The following is a 20,877-nucleotide window of genomic DNA, read 5'->3' on the forward strand; positions in this document are numbered from 1 at the left end:
CAAAGTCGGCGTGTTTTTCGCCTCAAATTGAACCGTGACACGTTCAAAGCACACGTCTAAATAAACGCGTGCTTTTTGAAACGTGTCTAGCAAACCACAAAAAATTAATGCCTGGTTTGGCTCAATCAGCGTCTGGTTTTCGTCTGCTTAAAGTCTGCTTGCTTGAATCTCCGATGGGAAATTACGACAACATGTAACATCTAATACGTAAGAAAAGCAGGTCTTACGATGTTCTTGCGAGTTACTATCAAATACAATGTTGGTTAGCTAGTTAGCTATTAGTATGAAGTTGGTGGTCACAATTGCAATGCTGTTTGGCTTGGAGCTTTGTGAACTTCCTTTGCACTGCGATTGCGTTGCCTCAGTATTGTGCGCAATTTGGTGTCACTGCCAACATTCCACACATTTGTATAAGGCCGGCATGAGGCGTGTAGCCAATCAGTGCTTGCCACCAACTAAGTTTGCGCATTTGCCTCTTACATTAAGGAATGTTGGCAGTGAAACCAAATTGCGCACTATACTGAGGCAATACAATTGCAGTGCAAGGGAAGTTCACAAAGCTCCAAGCCAGACAGCATTGCAATTGTGACCACCAACTTTAGCCTGACGTTGTCATACTCATAATTCTAGTCAGAATATGAGTCTGAACTCTCCGTTGGGCTGTGACTACGGGGCGTGTTTCAACCGAACTCGTAAAACAAATGCCTCTTCGCTCAATTGGATAGACCTACAACCAATCAGAGCAACGTAATATGTTGTTTGTTGAAAACGAATTCAACCCAAGCGCTCTTTCGTGACGTTGTAGATTACGTTACTGTTGATCATCTGTCCATCATCCTATAAAGCCCGCTCTGGCAATTTCATTGGTCCGTCCAGATTCTGGTTTTCTGTAGTTGTCCCCAATACGAGACCCTCCAGACCCAACTTCCCGAACAAATTTTTTGGTGGGCGGGGAGAAGTTGGGCTGGCAGCCAGGCTACACCAACTTCATACTAATAGCTAACTAGCTAACCAACATTGTATTTGATAGTAACTCGCACGAGCATCCTAAGATCTACTTTACTTGCGTATTAGATTTTACATGTTGTCGTAATTTCACATCGGCGATTCAAGCAAGCAGACTTCAAATTTGGAAAACCAGATGCTGATTGAGCCAAACCAGGCGTTAATTTATTGTGGTTTGCTAGACACGTCTCCAAAAGCACGCGTTCATGTCACGGTTCAATTTGAGGCGAAAAAGACGCCGACTTTGTATGGAAGTCAGCGCAATGGACGCCGTCTTTGCATGGAAGTCGGCGCAATGTACGCCGTCTTTGCATGCAAAGTCGGCGTTAATAACGCGTGGTTAACACACGGGGGCGTCTTAATACTTGCCCACTAGGTCTTCCGTGTGTGTGTGTGTGTGTGTGAGAGAGACGCGTGAGTGACAGAGAGACGGAGGGAGAGCAGGGAAAGGAAATGCAGTTGAAAGAATACGCTGCTGAATAACATTATTTATCACGAAACGCAATATGTGGAGGCCGGTGTTGATTCTGTGGCGCACTGCCACAAAATAGTCTGTGTGGGAAACACTGGACAACTTAATAAATAAAGGTTATGTGACAAATGTGTCGATTTGTTAGTGTCAAAAATATGTTAGCATATATCTTCTTGTATTATAAAGAACGTAACGTATTTGCTATTTTACATTCATAATATTTAAGTTCCGTTTTTTTTTTTGCAATATTATCGTGAACAGTTAGGTTCAGTATGGCCTTGTGGTAAGAGCTCTGCCTTACAGTTTGAATCTCGGCGACCTCATTTTAGAGGAAGTAGGCCTATATGCTAAATTAATAAATTATTGTTTGATAATGTAGACTCAGCTCAGGTTTTGTAACATGCTTTTGCAACTAGAAAAGGCCACATTTTAAGGTAAAACTAGAGAAAGATGTAGGTGCTTGTGTACACCTACCATCTCACATCTGTATGTATCTCTGTCTATCTATCTGTATCTCTGGCTCTGTCAATGAATGTATTCTATAGCGTCCATAAATAGGCCTGTCTCCTCTCTATAACCTACGAATATTAGTGATTTCTGATGTCTTTTTAAGTTTTTGAATAAAACGCTGTTTGTCTCAGCTGCTCGTGTGACGTCGAAGTCCGAAGCTTCGGACGACACTTTAGGCAGTCGGGGAGGAGTTGAAAACGGCTCTGTGAAGTCGGACATTCCAGCTTCTCGTGGTTTGCTACGTTGACGTCAGTCATGGCCGATCAAGCGCTGTTTGCCTACTTTACTTTATTTATAATTAAACTTAGTCTTTCCGTTAGTGAAGATGCGGACTAAAACCCTTTCTTCAACCAATTTATTTATTCAATTGAACTGTTTGGTCCGTATTTGAGTGTTGGCGAAACTGAGGTGTAAGAATAATTACAAAACACGCGTCAAAGTTGTCGTGTGTGTATAGAAGCAAATCGTGACCAAAATTCAAATGAAAATGCATTTCCAGAAATGCATTTTCATTTTAAGAATGTGGCTGCATTATTTGACTCATAAATGAAATTAGTAATCAATCATCCTATTTGCATTTTAATTTTCTTCCTTAAGACTGCTCATTCTTTCACTTAATTAAAATGAAAACAAAAAAGACATTTGAAATTTAATTTTCAAAATATGCCCCAGCAAATAGATACCAAAATTCAATTTGAAATGTAAAATTTGAAAATGAAAATGCATTTCCAGGAATGCATTTTCATTTTAAGAACGTGGCTGCAAAATCGTGACCCCAATTCAAATGAAAATGCATTTCCAGAAATGCATTTTCATTTTCAAGAACGTGGCTGCAAAATCGTGACCACAATTCAAATTCAAATGCATTACCAGAAATGCATTTTCATTTTAAGAATGTGGCTGCATTATTTGACTCATAAATAAAATTAGTAATCAATCATCCTATTTGCATTTGCATTTTCTTCCTCAAGACTGCACATGTTATGCCATAATCAAAAAAAAAAACAGAGCGGACATTGCATTTTCATGTTCTGCCCGCAAAGAACTGCCCATAATTCGAAAACGAAAATGCATTCTGAGCGGCGCAGTAGAGTGACGTCAGTAGCCGCTCTTCTTCAGCTCCCTGCTGACCGAGCTACCCATCTTGTTCGGTAGGGGGCGGTGTGCACATACGCATTGCATTACGTGCCAAATGTGCCGGGAAATTGATTGAATTGCCGGGTCTTTAGAGGACGCATCACAGATCATGGCGCTCCCTCAAATTGTGCAGACACAAATTGTGGAGCCTCAAATGGGACGGGTACGACCAACCATCCACATCCCGTTCGAGTCCATCGAAAACTATTTATTAAATGGTTTAAAAATAAAGGACATAGCGGAGCTGTTGTCGGCCACCAGACCATCCGTCGGAGGATGCAAAGCAACGGATTTATGGAGCTAGAAAGCTGACAAAAGTATCTGAATTTGAATATGAAAGATCTGAAATATTTGTGTGTCGAATTTCATAAAACTGAAATATATTGCTGTTGAATATATAATATCTGAATTATTTGTATGCCAAATTTAATAAAACAGAATTATTTTGATCCAAAAATAAAAAATTCTAAAATTCAGATTGCGGAAATTCAAATTCAGATTGCGGAAATTCAGATTTTGTCTGAACTAGGCCAAAGGTGAAACAGCTTGCTTTCACAGGGAAAAGTAGACCATTTAATAAATAGTTTTCGATGGACTCGAACGGGATGTGGATGTGTCGTACCCGTCCCATTTGAGGCTCCACAGCATCCAGCCGTTCCAGGTGAGAGGTTTACTATGGCAACCTCATTAATGTGTACGTCTGTGACGGCAGAGTATGCAACCAAGCTCTCTGTGACTTGTTCTACTCGGTCACGGGCATCAGACTCAGATATATTATTAGTTTCTACCAGCTCAGCTAATTATATCAGTGTCTGCACAATTTGAGGGAGCGCCATGATCTGTGATGCGTCTTCTAAAGACCCGGCAATTCAATCAATTTCCCGGCACATTTGCCATGTAATGCAATGCGTATGTGCACACCGCCCCCTACCGAACAAGATGGGTAGCTCGGTCAGCAGGGAGCTGAAGAAGAGCGGCTACTGACGTCACTCTACTGCGCCGCTCAGAATGCATTTTCGTTTTCGAATTATGGGCAGTTCTTTGCGGGCAGAAAATGAAAATGCAATGTCCGCTCTGTTTTTTTTTTTGATTATGGCATAACATGTGCAGTCTTGAGGAAGAAAATGCAAATGCAAATAGGATGATTGATTACATATTTTATTTATGAGTCAAATAATGCAGCCACATTCTTAAAATGAAAATGCATTTCTGGAAATGCATTTGAATTTGAATTGTGGTCACGATTTTGCAGCCACGTTCGATGCACGTTCGATTTTACATTTCAAATTGAATTTTGGTATCTATTTGCTGGGGCATATTTTGAAAATTAAATTTCAAATGTCTTTTTCGTTTTCATTTTAATTAAGTGAAAGAATGAGCAGTCTTAAGGAAGAAAATTAAAATGCAAATAGGGTGATTGATTACTATTTTCATTTATGAGTCATAAAATGCAGCCACATTCTTAAAATGAAAATGCATTTCTGGAAATGCATTTTCATTTGAATTTTGGTCACGATTTGCTTCCATATGTGTGAGTCTTGCCAATCATGAAATAGCTGTGTCGTCATTAAAACCCGCGCAGTTGCTCTTGAGAAAATGCGCTCGGCTACACAGCCGGCAGTTCTCGAATCGATTTCACGGTACTTTGATGGCTACGTCACAGTGACCTAGCCTCGGCGTCGTCTCAAGTCGGACAAAAAGTCTAACCAGAATTTACTGTTTCAAGTCAGCCGCCTGCACCCGGCTACAGCGCTGTATGAAGTCGGTCCATGTCGAACGCACCTTTTGACATGTGATCACGTGGTTTTTGCCCACGGTCAACACTTGTGTCGGTACAAATTGTTTCGAAAGGTCGACACCGCTTCGTGAGCACGGTATCGAGCATAACATCACTAATATACATGCTAGAAAGAGTTTTGGCGTGCTAATGTTGTTGCTAATGCTCTGACATTCTGGTTCCGCTTCGGATGCCATCAAGCGGGATCTCTGATCGTAGTCAGTCCTTCACTAACTATTCAGCATTAATTATGAGAATGCTAGCGTGTTATGGGCAACAACTCACCCTGTAAGAAATCGAAAGGATATAAGTACTCGTTCATTCTACTTTCGCCCTATAATCCATGTTGAACTACAATCAAATCTGAGATTTCTCAACGACAACCAGGCAAAAGAGGCACATTTTGCAGTCTAGCTCCACAGACTCCTATTCATTTTGCACTCTGTTGTGTATTGATATTAATTTAAGTTTGTTCCCTCGGGGCATCCGTAATGCCCACTGTTAACCCGCGTTGAATGCTGGGTATCTTAATCCTTGAAAATTTACAGTAAAAAATATACGTTATTTCCATCACGGTCTCCTGTCCGATCATTACTAAGCTGTATGAGTATTGAGTGTGCTACACAACACACTCTTTGCCTCATGCTGGCGATCACCCCCAGTGGAACTCTGGTGGAAGTGCAACCAAATTCGGTACAATGGGGCTTAATAGGGAGTGGACAGGCTCTCCTTTGACGGGCTCTGGTTTTACAGGCGAATACACTGCTGTCCTATTACTCCCACAGTCTCGTTTGACTGTGCTTTTATACTCTGGTTTTACTATTGGAAGGTGGCCGAGAGTATGTGTCGCTCTTGATATGACGTAAGACGTGTTGTAGTTCTAAGATCCTCCCCCATTTTTGTTGACGTGTGCTAAGCCGTGGTACTGACGGTGGCTAGAGAAGCGTTTTTGTGCATTGGCTAATAATCAAACAATTAATGACAAATCTTGTTGGAGGCAAAGAGAAAAGCTAATATGATACTTACATTTTCTAGAGCAGCATAGCGCTGTCAATAGCTATCTTAGTAGCTACTTATATACCTAGCACTGTAAAAACTAGCAAACGTAGCTGTCAAACTAGCCAGTCACATAGCGAGTTGGCCACTGTAACATGGATTCGAAAGAAACACAACACATGACGGAATCTGATCATCTGTATACCTTTTATGTCTTGTTTATCACGGAATTTCAACATGTAAGTAAAGACGTCGGACTAGGTAAATTGTGAATCTCACGTAGCCTATTAGCTAACGTTTTAGATACAGATTTCTTTCTAACACATACACATCTTCTGTTGAAAGTATGAAACTAGTTGACTTACCCAACGCTGTCCATGTGTAAAAATCTGATTCTGTATGTAGGTCTCACGCTTGGATTGGAAATTATGGACGTTGGATCACAGGTCTCGTCATAACCAAATGTTGTTAATAAATTGAATTGTTTCTGCTTGCTGGTAGGCCTAGTATCGCTTTTGGTCACCATACTTACTTAAGGTCTACTGTAACGAATTTGTCTCATGTCCAAAGATTTGACGTGTGCAATGGTTTATTTGTAAATTATTACCCAATTTATAGGGTTGAAAGTGCATGTGTCGCAATCTTAATCCCCAGAAGGCCAGATAGATATGCAAATTCAAGATAGCAATACAGTGTCTTGAGTTTGTTTAATCCTGTATTTTCTCAGAGAAACTCTTACCAGTTTGTTGCCTGTGCCACGTGCACAGTTCAAAGGTATCTGTTAATGGATAGGGCTCCATGGCCTCCCTGACGGTCTGTTGTGATTTAAAGGACAACCAATAACCGTGTTTTAAATGCCAGGGCTTTACTGCTTGTCCAGGACAAGTACATTCTATGTCTGGACAAGTAACTTCTTCTTGTAGTTATCCAAGTAGAAATAAATCTAAGCTATTAATATCTGCAAAATAGATTTCCTTTTCCTACATCAATCAAAGGCTATTAGTAGTACATTTACATTTAGTCATTTAACAGACGCTCTTATCCAGAGCGACTTACAGTAATTACAGGGACATTCTCCCCGAGGCAAGTAGGGTGAAGTGCCTTGCCCAAGGACACAACGTCATTGGAACGGCCGGGAATTGAACCAACAACCTTCTGATTAATAGCCCAACTCCCTAACCGCTCAGCCATCTGACCCCTATTAGTACAAGCTATGTCAAATATTTGTGAATATTCATGCATATTGTGCTTAATCAAAAATAATTAGCTGATTACGCCTTTCATAATAACTTTAAATAATTACAGAATATTGTATAATGAATATTTTTTTTATCAAGGATGTGTTGTTATCAAATCAGTAGTCACATTTATTAATTTCACTTATATATTGCTTTTTCAAAAACGTATTTGGACAAGTAACTTAAGCTCTCAGACAAGTAAAAGATACATAAAAGATACCTTAATTTCCAGCCCTGAATGCTCAACTGTGCCAAAGGGTCTATCTGTACCACATCTCTACAGCTAGAGGCAGTGTGCATAGGGATTGATTTATTAACCTTTCTTATTTTGTCAAAGCTGCCCTCCAGTACATTGAAGTGTACTAGATCACACCTTTCCCACAAACACATGTACATACCTGCATTCCCTGTCAATATGCAGAACTGTTCTTGTAGAAGTTGGACCGACACTGGCTGGGTGTGTTTGTGTCTTTACAGATGATTTCTAACCTGCCAGAAGAATGGAATCCAGGTCCAACATGTATGGGGTTGCCCTGGCTTCCTGTGTTGACCACTGTATTTTTAGGTTGCATCACCAGTATGTGTTTCATATGGAAGAACATTCTGATAGTAAGTTATTCTGTGTTGCCTTCATTTACATAAATAGGAAGTAGTACTCCTTACATGTTCTCAGACTTTTGACCACCCCTTTCATTTGTGTATCCCCACAGGTGAGACGCACGGAATACCTTGGTAAGGTCTTATTTTTCTCTGCTGTAGACAGTGGCGTTGTCTTTCAGATTGTTAACCTTCTGCCAATGTGAGTCACTACTGAATGCATCTATTGTATTTAACCGTCAGTGGAGGAAAAAGACATCCAGAAACATCTAGACGAAGTAACCAAAGAAAACACTGCTGTCCTTGCAAGAATTGAAGAGTTGAAGACACAGGTAATGGATTAAAGCTACGGTGTTCTTAGTGGATATTTATGCACTCCACTCCACACATGGATGAAATTTGAGTATTTTGGGGGGGGTTGTTTCCTTCAGTGCGAATACCTCCGAAACCAACAAAAAATGTCAAAGGAATCAGCTGACTCGGCCCTAGAAAGGGTAAAAGAACTTGAGGTGAGGAAAGGTTCACGTAATTTGCACAGTGATGGGACATTTGCTCCTTAAAATATGTTTACAACTTCACATACAAATAAAAATAAATTATATATAGATGTATTGCATGTAGTCTTCGTCTAAGATGTCTAGATAAAAACTATCCAGTCAACACGCCAGACTGTTTACCCTCTTTCTTCAATAGATTGCTCTGAAGGAGGTTGAATCGCATAATGAACTGCTGGTTGAGGAATGTGACTCAATAATGCGAACAGTTGATGGTGAAAGGGCAAAGTATCTGGCCCACGTGGACAAGGTGAGCTTTCATTGTTTGAATATTACAATGATTATTATCATAGCACATAGGTATGGCTCTTTTCCTTTTCCCAACTTGCTAAATTTCTCATGCCTATTTGTATTTTTTGTGTTTAGTCGTCAAATTATGAAAAAAACATCTCTAAGCTGCAACGCAGTATGAAGAAGACACAGGATGCTCTCGCTAAGGTATGGGTGGTGTGATCAATATGACTCCATATTATTTCCATACGTTATATTACACAGTTTAGCATATTTTCAATCTCTGTAGTCCAAAGCTCTTATGGCGGAGTCAAAGATCAGAGAAGATGCTCGCAACACCCTGCACCAGTGTCTCCAAAGGGATCACACCACACTCAAGGAGGAGAACAGCTCAGTAAGTACACCACAGGATCCCATTTCTGCATTACATCAGGATACATCGAAACACCGTTGGATGTTCAATTAAGGGATTCTGGGATCTACGACTGCACCATTCTTCTACAAACTGTATCTCCTCCCTGCAGCTGAAAAACACAGCCAAAGATTTGGAAGAAAAAAACCGCAGATTGTGCGAACAAATAAAAGTGTTTATCAAGTCCCAGAACGAATATGAGGACACCATCGCTCAAAAGGATCATAGCAATGAGGTGAGCTTGTTTACCCAGCGTCACACTCCCTCATCTGAGGGTCCCAGTTCTAAAGATTTATCTTGATAAAGGGGCCTATAATGGACACGAGGCTCTCGTTGTCTCCTGCTCGTCTCCTGTCTCTCCCTGCTACAGGTCCTGACAGAGCTGCTGGTCGACCTGGAGGTCTACGACCTGCAGAAGAGCGACACCAAAGCTGTTGCTAATGGTGAAGCCGGCACTGGTGAGATTTACAGCTGAAATCGCTTGAGATTCTTCACCATGTACTTTATTTTAATGTCAGTGAATTTGTTCAGATCCAGAAAAGTTAATTAACCAGAGTTTTCCGTCAGTTGCCAATCGAGCCAGCTCCGTGAAGAAGAGAATCAAGCAGCTGATGGATGTCTCTCAGGTAACACAACACACATGCACCCGTACGCAAGGCTGTCAGACTAGATGTCCTTCTTTCTTTCTTTTCAGGTGGAGCAGCACTCGATGAGAGTGCTAGGGATCCTGCTTCATGCTTTATACCAGTCGTTCTCAAAGTGTGGTCCGCGGACGGCCACAAGTAAATTATTGCGACATTTCTAAAATACAACTCAGAACGAAGAAAACAGTCAGCAGTAGCCTATTAAATGGGCTACACATGTTCCGCATTCTGACATCACAGCCTCTACATGGGTTGAACCAGAGCCTCTCTGGTGTACCATGTGAGGGAGTTCTCCCCTCCCAAATAGAGTTGGTTGGGTCCATAGCCCATCTTTTCTAAAAGGTTTTCTCAGATAGGCTACCGATTGCTGGGCCGGGCGGCCCAACCGTAACGATACGCGTCAGGGAGGATGGATGGGAGCAGGGCTGGAGTGATGGCATCACTAGACATGGTTTTACCAATTTAAAAACGGCTGTTTATTTTACATAAATCTCCCAAAACTATTTTGCACTCAAATAATGGCCAAACATTTTGTGTGGAACTCCCCATCTGCATCACATCAAACCTATATGTCCTAGGTTTGGGCTAGAATATTTACAACGTCTAGCTCCGTGCTTGATAAACACTCGGATCGTTAAGCATTTTTTTCTTAGCGGAAATTATAATTAACGGAATAGCCTACATTATCCGTTAGAAAATCATGTGCCGCCAACAATTTGTATGGGGCCAGGTCTGGAGGTCTGTTGTTCCGGGTATACAGCCTACTATTTAGTTAGATGGTCCGCAAGTTTTTATTTATCGGCCAAGTGGTCCTTGGTCTGAAAAAGTTTGAGAAACACTGCTTTATACAGTTTAGACAAATGGTCTTACAGGGTATAACTGACAATTATGAGGATGAACTCTTCACAGTGTTCGTCCTGGTTCCCTAGGCAGCTCTCCTTGGCAACCAATGATCTTCATTGTCAGAAATGCTCCGTGCATATCTCACACCACAAGACCATTGGTGACCATTGGACCTGATCAAATCTACCCGTTTGGTAATATTTGCATCTGGGACACCTGTGGCTAGCAAATTGAGCAGAAGTGACAGCCCAACCTGAGTTGGCAAGCATTTTTTGTCAGAGGATTCCTAAGACATTCAAATCACAGCAAAATGTAAGGCCAGTATAAGATGGTGCCAGTCATTTCATATGTGCCCCTTAAAAGGCCAAATACTCAATGTCAGAACCAAGTGTTCACCTACCTCAATCTACAAACCATCCACAGGTTCAAACCACCCTGTCTGTTGTGGAGGAGGAGCGCAACCGGTTCCAAACCAAACTGCAGAACGAGGAGAAGGATCGGAAAGCTCTAGAAGGTACGTTGCAGTAACATGAATCCAGTCTCTCACTCGCTTGTTCTTTCACACGTCTTTTCAACATAGAACTTGATTATGTTTGGCCAGAAAAATACCGGGAGCTGGAACACAACTCCACGTCCCTGAAAAGCGAGAAGAGCCTGATCGAAAACCAGCTAAAAATCCTCCAGCAGAAGTACGAGATCATGACCGAGATGTACCAGCAGAAGGAGATCTCCCTCCAGAGGTAAGCTGACATAGTGGCAGGTCTATGCCGTGTTTTTGTGGCTCCCACTCCACATAGACCCTCCGACACTCGGCCTGTTGCTCTCACAGGCGCTTGACCGATGAGGAACTGGAGCGTCGCGACAAGGAGATGAAGCTCTCCGAGGTGGACGGGAGGGCCCTGGAAGCAGAGCAGGAAGTGAAGATCTACCGGCAGAGAATCAAGGAGATGGAGGAGGAGGTGAAGAAAACTGAAAAGGCCCTCAAAGTCCAGGTGAGCAGAGCACATCCTCACTTTGCTCCTTAGTTCTCAAACCTGGAATCCAAAGTCACCTCAACGCTTAAGTAGGAAAGAGTTGTTAGGAGGATGCTTCTAGTGGTGTCTTCCTGCAGGTTTGAGGCTACGTTCCATGACATATGTTGTGCGTTCCAGATCGCTGAGCAGGAGCGGAAGGCTCATGAAAACTGGGTATGTTGACACATCCAAGCCTTCTATGTTTATGCTCCCATCCCTGTTCTGCGTGTAGTCCTGGTGTTCAGCACGACTTTTCCTCTGGTCTCCAGGTTGCTGCCAACACTGCCGAGCGAAGCCTGTCTCAGGAGAAAACTTTGAGGAGGAATCTCCATGAGAGGTGAGCTCAACCACATAACCTTACATCTGAACTACTAGCTCCCTACCAGGTTTGTTTAAAAAGCCATGACGGCGTATTTATGATTTTGCGGCTACATTTGAGCCTGTTACAGATTGTACTTGTGCATTGGAAGGCTCTACAGCTGATCAATCATTAATGTTGTTGCCTTTGTCTCTAGACTTGCCTCTCTCTCCAACCAACTGAACGATCTCCGTGCATCAAACTCTGGCCACCCTGCTGTCCGCTGTGGTAAGCTGTCATCTAGACTATCACCACCACGCACGCACACCCACACACGAGTGAAGTTAATTTAACGTCTCTATTGTTGAAGACCTGTTTTAACATTGTTAGTTGTTTTTACGTTGACCCTAGAGGGATGCGATTTGCTGTTGTTACTGTGGTGTTGTTACTGCGTCCAAATCCTGGTGGGGCCGCCACATCGGTGGACCATTAATCTTTTTGAGGAATTTTGGGGGGAACTTTTTTACTGGCCCTGTCTGTCTCTCTACCGGTTCTCAATGTTCCCTTAATCTGGGGTGCTTGTGGTTAAATTAGTCTGGGCTACATGTTCTTGTAAACCAGCTGTAATTTGGGATACTTCTTACTGTCATCATTACATCAGCCATACTGATGTACAATATACTGTCAGTCTGTGCCCACTGAAATATGTCCTGGAATAGACAGATGCTACTTTGCGTTCCAAAAGCCTTTAAAGCCGTTCAGCTCACTTGTTGTATGTTGTGTGCATATGTAATTAACCCTCACTGACCGGACCCCCACCCCAGTCCCAGATGACAAGTCCAGGGCTGAACTTCTTTCACAGTCATCCACTTTTTGTCATGTTGGTTTACTGATGTTTGTGTGTGTGATATCCATTGTGCAAGTTGATCATGTACATCTTGATGGCTGGTTCATTGTTGAACTACATGGAAGAGATTTTGATTCTTGGCTTTGTGGAAGCAGGGGCTGACTGTGCTTGGCTGTGGTGACAGTACTTGTGTTAAAACGGGTGGTTTGGTTTGAACAGGTGACTCGTACGGGCCCTCTCCTGTGAGCGGAGGAGCCCCATCTCCCCCTCTAATGATAGAGGGCCCTGGGCGGCCCCTGTCCGCCCCCATTGGACGCAGGATTGACCCCTACGGTGAGTCTCCAGGACCCTTGGATAGCATCGGTGCAACTGATCAGCCAAACTTTCGCATGCTTGGCCTCACTACTCTTTAAACCCTTTTTTCTGTTTATTTTTCACTTTTTCTTCTCAGATCATCTCCTTCTCTTCTCTTCAATATATTGATGTTCCCTGTGCCCCTTTAAAAGGACCTGATGATAACTTTCATTTTAGGTTGAGTTCTCCCTTGTGGTCACTGTCCATTCTTTTCTCCTCCCCTTCTGCCTTCTTTGCACACAGATAATCCAGTGTTTCATTCCTCGAGTTGCTTTCCATATTAAAGCCTGCTTGCAGTCGTGCCTTGTTATTACTTTCCTCTGTTGTTATTTACTATTATGAAGAGATTGTAGTAGGTTGAGCCAGTGAGAAACTTTGTCAATCGATCTGTGAGCTAGTTGTGAAGTTTGAAATGCTTTAAGTTTTCTCAAGTTCCAATTGCAGGGCTTGCACATACAGAATTGGATTCTGTCACGTAGAAGGGATGTGAACTGAAATGAATAAAAGTTCAAATGTCATGTTCATAACCTGGAATTAGGATGAACCTATTTGTTTTTGTTCATTCCACAGGGCATCGGCTTCCATTTGAGAAACACACGGTGCCTAACCGTCCAGGTATGCAAAGCCAGCTTCTTATTATTACTGTTGACCTCTTAACAGGAAATGGAAAGCGCGCTCATAATTCTACACTTCCTCTCCTCAGATCCTGGCCCACGGACTTCCTCTCCCACCAATATGGAGGATTCGGTATGTTTGTGTACTACATGTCAAAAAAACTACTTGATACATACTTAATGTGTGAGTGTTCTTGTCCTGCCCTGAACTTTAGACCAGGTTTATCACCCTTATGTACTGTATGTGTGTGTCTTCCATCCCTGCTCTCCTAATAGCAGACAGACCCAACACGGTCTGAATGCCTTGAAACAGGAAATGAGGTCTCTACTGAGTGTTCAGAGCCAGTGAGTATAGAGGCAGGGGCTCAGGGTGTGGTGGGCTGCCCAGGTCAGATGAAATGTGTGATTGTGTATCATTGCACTTCCCTACCCTGCTCGCCTGGAGGCTTGGGTCTAAGGGTGCGGACATAATGGTTTACACTCCCAATCCTTTTGTGTGGTCTCACAGCACTGATTTGAAATGGTGGCATGGTTATTTCAAAGCCTTAAAGATGCTGTAAAGTTTAATTCAAAATGAGTTTTAAGTTCATCACACTACAGAAGAATGTGTTGTTAACTACCCATCCAAACCGTCTGTGATCTGACGTAGATAGGTGGCTGTGACATAGTGTTGGGTAACGTTACTTTTTAAAGTAACTAATTACAGTTACATTCCTTGTAAAGTAACTAGTCACGTTACTTAGTTACTTGCTGTAGAGAGTAAGGCGTTAAGTTACTTTTGCGTTACATTAGGAAAAGTACTTTATTTCTAAGACAATTCACCTTGGTCACTTATGCCCAAAAGGCACATTTAAGTTGTTGACCTCAGCAATAGCACATATTGTACTGAATATTCAGTGTCACTCGCATATAACATGATCAATCCTCATTATACAGCAAGACGGATCAAGGTAATAATTCACCATAATGAAAAGCAATATTTGCATGAAGAGCAATTCCATGCAAAGGTCACCCTTACCATAGAAAAAAAACGTTTATATATATATTATTTTATATTATTATATAATATTATATATATATTATTATTATAGAATATTATATATATATAATATATATTATTATATATTATATATATATTTGTGCCCACACAAATATAACTGTTCATAAAATGTTCACTTAGGTCTATATTTTGTTGCATGTAACCACTCTGATCTAAATTTATAGACAATTGCACTCTTTTACATAATATACAAGTTGTGCACTCATGCAAAAAAAAACATTTGTCAAATGGCCGTTTTGTACCATTTCAAGAACGGGGTAAATGGACTCCAGTTTTCAATAAAATGTTACCATTTAGCATTTTCCTGATTGACAAGGGAATGATAGAGCATTGTGTATGCTCAGCTTGAGTTAAAAGCACAACTCCTTAAATGCATTAAGCCTCTTGTTTATGAGTCAGTGAGTTTCATGGCCAAGTCACGTTCGTAACGTTTTGTAGAATAAGTTTATGCCTATCAAACAGTGCTGATGCTACAACATCCAAAGTTTCTGTGCAAAGCTTATTTATACCAATGGTTAGTTTAATTAATACATCTTGCCCCTTTGTTACTTTTAAAAACTTGAATGATGTGTTATGGACGTGACGTTACGGACGCTACACAATGTAAATCTTCACAATACACTGTTTACAACACAATGGAAATGTTCTCAAATGAAGTGGCAAAGGTGACAATCGTGTTTTGGGCTGTTATAACCCCTTTCACCGACGCATTTCAGTGAAACAGACATTCCACTCATGATTATAGTCGGAATCATGGGTAACATGATATAGCCTTAAACATATCTTCAACGATCGACATCTTCTCCAGTGATACTGAAATTTCGAGTAGCCTAATTGTCTTGCCGTAACTGTCTTTGCCATAACCTGGATCCCCGCTCCATGTTTGTAATATTTACTGTAGCGACCACCAGAATGTCGCTGAGAGGCAAAATAAGGGAGATTCACTTGAGTGACGCGCTGCCAACAATTTCAAAGTCCGCTCTGGAAGTTACGTTCTTCTGTTTATTTATAGGCAGATACATATATTTCTTAAACAGGACAGCAGATAGAAAAGTGCAAGTGCTTCTGTGCAAAGTGGCGATATTAAAATACATGCAATTCTTCCAGTAAAAGTTTTAGTTAATCCAAAATTCCAATAGTCAGCATATTTAGCGGTCAACAAAAAATGTGCTCTCCCTACTCACCCCCTTGCCATACTACCACAGGTGCCCAGGTGCATATATTCATTCACTAATTCCTGGTGCATATATTCATTCACTAATTCCTATGCCAATACCCACGTGGCTTGCATACACGCCCACCAGAGACCAAAATAAAAGCACCAAAGCACAGACCAATTTAACCATGACATATGGCCGCTATATTTACTTCCTACTAAAGAGGCAACGGAAAGCGGACTTTTCCCTTCACAGACGCACGTCGGTACATTAGGGAATGAACTTGCGCTCCCAGGGCAGTTCAGCGAAAAGAGGGGGCGTGTTCCGGTGCAAACGTTCCTTGGTATTATTTTGCAGTTTGCAAAAAACAATTCCGCCACAGACCAGGAAAAAGTTTGTCTAAAGTCAATGGTGCGTTATTCAAATGCTATTTTAAAGGTGCGTGCTTGGCCCGTGCGCACTACTGGCGAGGCCAGGCTCCTTTTCCTGCAAGCTACGTTACATTTCTTCCATGTCAATGATTGAAAAGAGTTTCACGAGTCTCTGTATGTGAACTTGATTTGTAACAATTGTGGCAAATTCCGTTATGATAGCAATCCGCAAGATAACAAGCGCACCTGCTCTTAAAGGGAATGTGAGATGTTGCTCTGATTGGTTTATTGCACGTTACACCCAAACCACACCTATGAGTAATGTAGCTACTTCAGAGCAACCCATTTTCGATTTGCGCCAGGCACTTTTTGATACTATCGTTTCAGATTGTTAGGGCCCAAAATTTCATTATCAATGCTATTTTGGTGGCCATCTTGAAAATCTCCAGTGACATTTCAGATGGTTTTTAGATGTTAAAACTAATTCACAAGTTATTTTAGATGTTGAGGAAAGCGCTGTGAAAGTTTTATTCTTGATTTCCCAACAGATTCTGTGTGTATTTCAGACACGTCACATCCATAACAGAATAATGTCACATCCATAGCGCAGGTTTTTCCTCATAAAATTCTGCATAAAAGACTACATGTTTAAAAAAAGGCTATTTTATGTTTACCCAAGACTCCATGATCATGTCAATATCAAACTTTCTGCATTAGACTTAAGGGTTCACAGAGTTACAGAAAAAAGTATAGTCTCCAGAAAATGACTGTCATTTCTCGTCACATCCATAACGCAGGTGTATTTGTAATAATGTTGTCTGAAAATTATTTTTTGCAAAAAATTGTTTCCTCCTCTTTTCTACCCATTGAGTACTTTCAGAATATGCATGACTAATTTAAATATTTTTAAAAGTTTTGTTTTTGTTTTGTTTGTTTTTTTTTCTTGTCATTTTGAGTACAATGTCACATCCATAACGCTGGAATTGCCCTGAAGTTCTTGAATCAAGAAACTCTTTAATCAATAAATAATGTTGTAAAATGCCAGGCAGAAGTCTAGTAGTTAGCTAGCTCTACAATTTACCAGGACTAGGTTTGAATCGAGGAGCAAAACGAAGCTAAGCTAAAGCTAGGTATATGGTAGCAAAATGGTGTTCACTTATGTACTGAACCAGACTATTTTACTTACTATAGTATAATCTTAAACCTAAACCACTGAACGATACAGCAACACATCACACAAGCTTGAGTTCAATACATTATTTTATGTGACAATACGTAGGCATGTACATGTCTTAAATAACTATTTAGCTGATCGGCTCCATGACGCAGAATAAATTGGGCTCGTGAGACTGCTCACCAAAAGAAGGAAGGGGAAACTACCTGTCTAGCAGGTTAAGACGTTTTCGTAGGTACCTAGCGAAAAGTATCCTCAACTATCCTAGACTTTTAGCTACATGCTGAGGGCTCGCTACTAAAAGACTAAATTAAGTAACGCGTTACTTGTTTGAACGAGGAACTAGTAACAGATTCATTCAATTAAATAAGTAACGCATTAAGTTACTCAACAAACAAAAGTAGACTGACTACTGTAACGTGTTACATTGTAACGCGTTACACCCAACGCTGGACGTAGATAGGTTGGGTTTTGCCCCGCCTGTACAAAACATGAACTGTTCAATGGTCTAACTCCACATTTCAGTGCATCAACGTTTTAGAGCTTTGCACATGCTTTCAGCAACTCATTTCACACGTATATAATGTACTGAGAATCAAATCATGGAATTTGCTTTACAGCATCTTTAACTGTTACGTATCCCTGTGGTGGAAATCCTATCTTTTTTTCCCTGAAATGCTGTGTTTGGATGTGAGGTTAACTGCAATGAAACAGTGCTGATTTTAAAATCACAGTGTGGATCTTGGTACCGTAATTGAGCATTGTGGGAGTGGCCTGACCCTAACTCGATAGCTGGGTGAGATTTGATGAGTTAAATGTTTACATTTGTTGTCTGCCGATATTTGTCAGAGTTCCAGGCCGCAGGGACCCGGATCGTTCCTCGAGTCTCCCATTAGGGACCTAGGCCCCCTGTCGCATGGGCCACCTCTCCCAGGGCCACGCCTCCCCCCACCTCTCCCCTTTTCACATGGCTACCGTCCCCCTCCACCTTCCCATCTGGCCCCTGGGATAAGACAGGCCAATGGGACTGAGGGAATGCCCAGTGCGGAGTTCCGGTACAGACCTCCTCCTAACGGACACCCAGCAATGATGGGAACCCGCCACAGGCCTCTTCTGGGTCCGGGTCCCATGCGCTTTCCTCCAAACATCCCACATCATCCAGGTAGGGCATCCCTTCTCTAGATTTGCTTTCATTTTATTTGTTTTTGGTCTCATGGCCCTGCAGTTTGTACTACGGCACCAATGTCATGTTGTTTAACACCCCCCCCCACACACACACATACAGGCCCAGTGTTTGGAGGAGGCCCCCCAGGTCCATATCCCCCCTACCACCAGGACCTGCGCTTTCCTGGACCATGGGATTACAGCGCCCCTCCCCAGCAGCTGCCCCCTGGAACTGGCCCACCCCCTCCTCAAGATGGCAGACCGCTGGCTGCTCAAGGCCCCCAGGACCTCCCTGGGGGTCCCCAGCCCAGTGGAGGCCAGGGACAGGACTGCATATCCCAGCAGGCAGCAGCCCAGGATCCAGTCAGGTCAGCTATGTCTGAGCCTTGAAAAGCAGCTGACCCCTTTTCCACCCTGAACACCCAGTAACAACCCATCTACACATCTTTTTTTTTTTTAAGCAGAAGAAATTATGGAAGTTCAGAAATAACATGTTTATCCTGTTAAAGCATCAAAAATCTGTTATCTAAAATGTATCGGTCTTGATGAGACTTAGTGAAGCTTGCTACTTTGCAAGATGGCCTATTGTGCAATAACATTTCTATTGTATGCTTGAGGAATTGTATAGTTGTTTAGGAATAGCAATGATTTTTTTAAGGGGCAAGAGTTGATTGCTTATGTCATGATTTCCTGTGGAAGTTATTTAAATAGCGATTTTTGGAACATTTGTTGCTTGGGTTGTTTAGGACATTTCAGAAGTACAGGAACTACCACTGTCCCTACGCTGTCTTTACTATGAATTGTTGAGACAGAATAAAGAAAGTTATGTAAATGATGGACAGATGTATAACTTATTTTACTATGTTCAGACATTTTAATAATAAAGTTAAGTCATGTACTGAAGTCATGTTGTTCATTGCTTTGATAACCACCACACTTATATTGTGAGACCCAAAAAGTGATTTGAGTTGTTCCTCGTCAGATACACTTTTAATTAAATATAGTTCCATTTCAGGGTTAGGGTCAGTAGATTTTTACCAATTATAAGTTGGCTACCTGGTCATTTCGTTTGATAAGTCTAGAGAGTATTGCATTATGTGGAATTGTCTTGACGTTGGGAAACATTTTCATAGTTTCTAGGTATTTTGCACATAAAGCATTCTTACTGCTGCTGTCTGTATTGTGTACCAATGTGCATTTGATAAATGAAATCAGTCCAGTTGCTCTGTTCAGCTCGTCTTGCTTATTCAAAATGAAACGGAACGAGAAAAATGTGCTAAACTTTATGAAAAACTTAAGCTTGTATATGTGTTCTATTCACCAGTGTAATTTAGCCTCTGCTTGATTCATGTTTACGGCAGTTGAAAGTGAGCAGCGTTCAACATGCACATTTGTTTACAGTGAGGGGAAAAGAATGTTGATACCCTGCTGATTTTGTACGTTTGCCCACTGATAAAGTAATGACCAGTCTATCATTTTAATGGTAGGTTTATTTGAACAGTGAAAAAATCCAGAAAAACATGTCAAAGTTGTTGTAAATTGATTTGCATTTTAATTAATGAAATACGTATTTTAGTGGGACACATGGTAATTTTAAGAATTCTGTCATGGATTTATTAACTACGTTGGCCTACAGGCAACATGTTGTTAGACACAAAACACAAATGTATGTATTATAAAAACCTCACAAAGCTACCTGGATGCTAAATTACAAATGAATGCGACACCTTCAGTAATGTGTTGCGGGTGGACTCAGTTGTGTTGCGGGTGGATCCAGTCGCGGAGCCAGAGGGGTGGCCGGGGTGGCACTGAACACCCTTGATATCGGACTGGCCACCCCAAGTGCCAACCCAAAATGTTATTTGCTATCCCTGGCAATTGGATGCTGATTGACATTTATTTTATCTTGTTAAAAGAAGCGTTTATTTTGCCATCTGGCAGCGCATTTTTTCAATCAAGGATATTTCCACAGTTCATCAGTCAGTCACAAATCACTACGCCAGCGTCTGATACAGCGCCAGCGATGAAAGACGAAGACGATAGCATGCTAAATGAATCATATTACAGTTATTGTTTAGCATTGGGATTGAGGCTTCCTGAACAAAATGTGTATGCAAGTTGAGTTGCTGGGTCGCAGAGCCATAGAAAAAGATGCATATTGGCAATTTGGTTTCATAACAGATTCAGATAAGAGAACTGTCTCTGTTTTTGTTTGGCACTTAGCACTACCTTAGTTGTCGTACTGTGGTGTAGTTGATTCAATTTTGTTTTATTCATTTTCATTTCTATAGCACACTTTTAAAACAACAACAGTATCATTTAGCCATTTAAAATCAGAAAGGAACAATCGTCCGGGCATAAGATGAAGTTCCCGAATTGACGTTGATTAACCACACGGTACACAGGCAC

The 20,877-nt window shown here is 41.5% G+C and overlaps 2 protein-coding genes across 8 annotated transcripts in view; one reads left to right on the forward strand and one right to left on the reverse strand.

The window, feature by feature from the left end:
- Positions 1-6,993, reverse strand: part of taf1a (TATA box binding protein (TBP)-associated factor, RNA polymerase I, A) — a 26,183-nt gene extending 19,190 nt beyond the window's left edge. For 2 of the 3 annotated variants that reach the window (XM_047022395.1, XM_047022392.1), the window contains exon 1: positions 6,263-6,992. In XM_047022395.1, coding sequence (XP_046878351.1) covers positions 6,263-6,423 — 161 coding nt within the window. In that variant the 5' untranslated portion in view covers positions 6,424-6,992. Of the gene's footprint in view, positions 1-6,262 lie in introns of all 3 variants that reach the window. The other variant, XM_047022399.1, reaches the window with a different exon arrangement.
- Positions 1-19,371, forward strand: part of mia3 (MIA SH3 domain ER export factor 3) — a 27,516-nt gene extending 8,145 nt beyond the window's left edge. Inside the window, exons 7-28 of one of the 5 annotated variants that reach the window (XM_047022387.1) lie at positions 7,613-7,744; positions 7,846-7,867; positions 7,976-8,064; positions 8,164-8,241; positions 8,426-8,536; positions 8,653-8,724; positions 8,807-8,911; positions 9,042-9,164; positions 9,300-9,387; positions 9,497-9,555; positions 10,840-10,930; positions 11,018-11,156; positions 11,246-11,408; positions 11,568-11,603; positions 11,699-11,766; positions 11,945-12,015; positions 12,794-12,907; positions 13,499-13,543; positions 13,632-13,675; positions 13,819-13,887; positions 18,154-18,466; positions 18,590-19,371. In XM_047022387.1, coding sequence (XP_046878343.1) covers positions 7,613-7,744; positions 7,846-7,867; positions 7,976-8,064; positions 8,164-8,241; positions 8,426-8,536; positions 8,653-8,724; positions 8,807-8,911; positions 9,042-9,164; positions 9,300-9,387; positions 9,497-9,555; positions 10,840-10,930; positions 11,018-11,156; positions 11,246-11,408; positions 11,568-11,603; positions 11,699-11,766; positions 11,945-12,015; positions 12,794-12,907; positions 13,499-13,543; positions 13,632-13,675; positions 13,819-13,887; positions 18,154-18,466; positions 18,590-18,858 — 2,301 coding nt within the window. In that variant the 3' untranslated portion in view covers positions 18,859-19,371. Of the gene's footprint in view, positions 1-7,612; positions 7,745-7,845; positions 7,868-7,975; positions 8,065-8,163; positions 8,242-8,425; positions 8,537-8,652; positions 8,725-8,806; positions 8,912-9,041; positions 9,165-9,299; positions 9,388-9,496; positions 9,556-10,839; positions 10,931-11,017; positions 11,157-11,245; positions 11,409-11,527; positions 11,604-11,698; positions 11,767-11,944; positions 12,016-12,793; positions 12,908-13,498; positions 13,544-13,631; positions 13,676-13,818; positions 13,888-18,153; positions 18,467-18,589 lie in introns of those variants that run through there. The other 4 variants (XM_047022388.1, XM_047022390.1, XM_047022389.1 and 1 more) reach the window with 4 other exon arrangements.
- The last annotated feature ends 1,506 nt before the right edge of the window (positions 19,372-20,877 follow it).

Source organism: Hypomesus transpacificus, chromosome 6 (genome assembly GCF_021917145.1).
Source record: "Hypomesus transpacificus isolate Combined female chromosome 6, fHypTra1, whole genome shotgun sequence".
Classification (NCBI taxonomy): Eukaryota; Metazoa; Chordata; class Actinopteri; order Osmeriformes; family Osmeridae; genus Hypomesus; species Hypomesus transpacificus.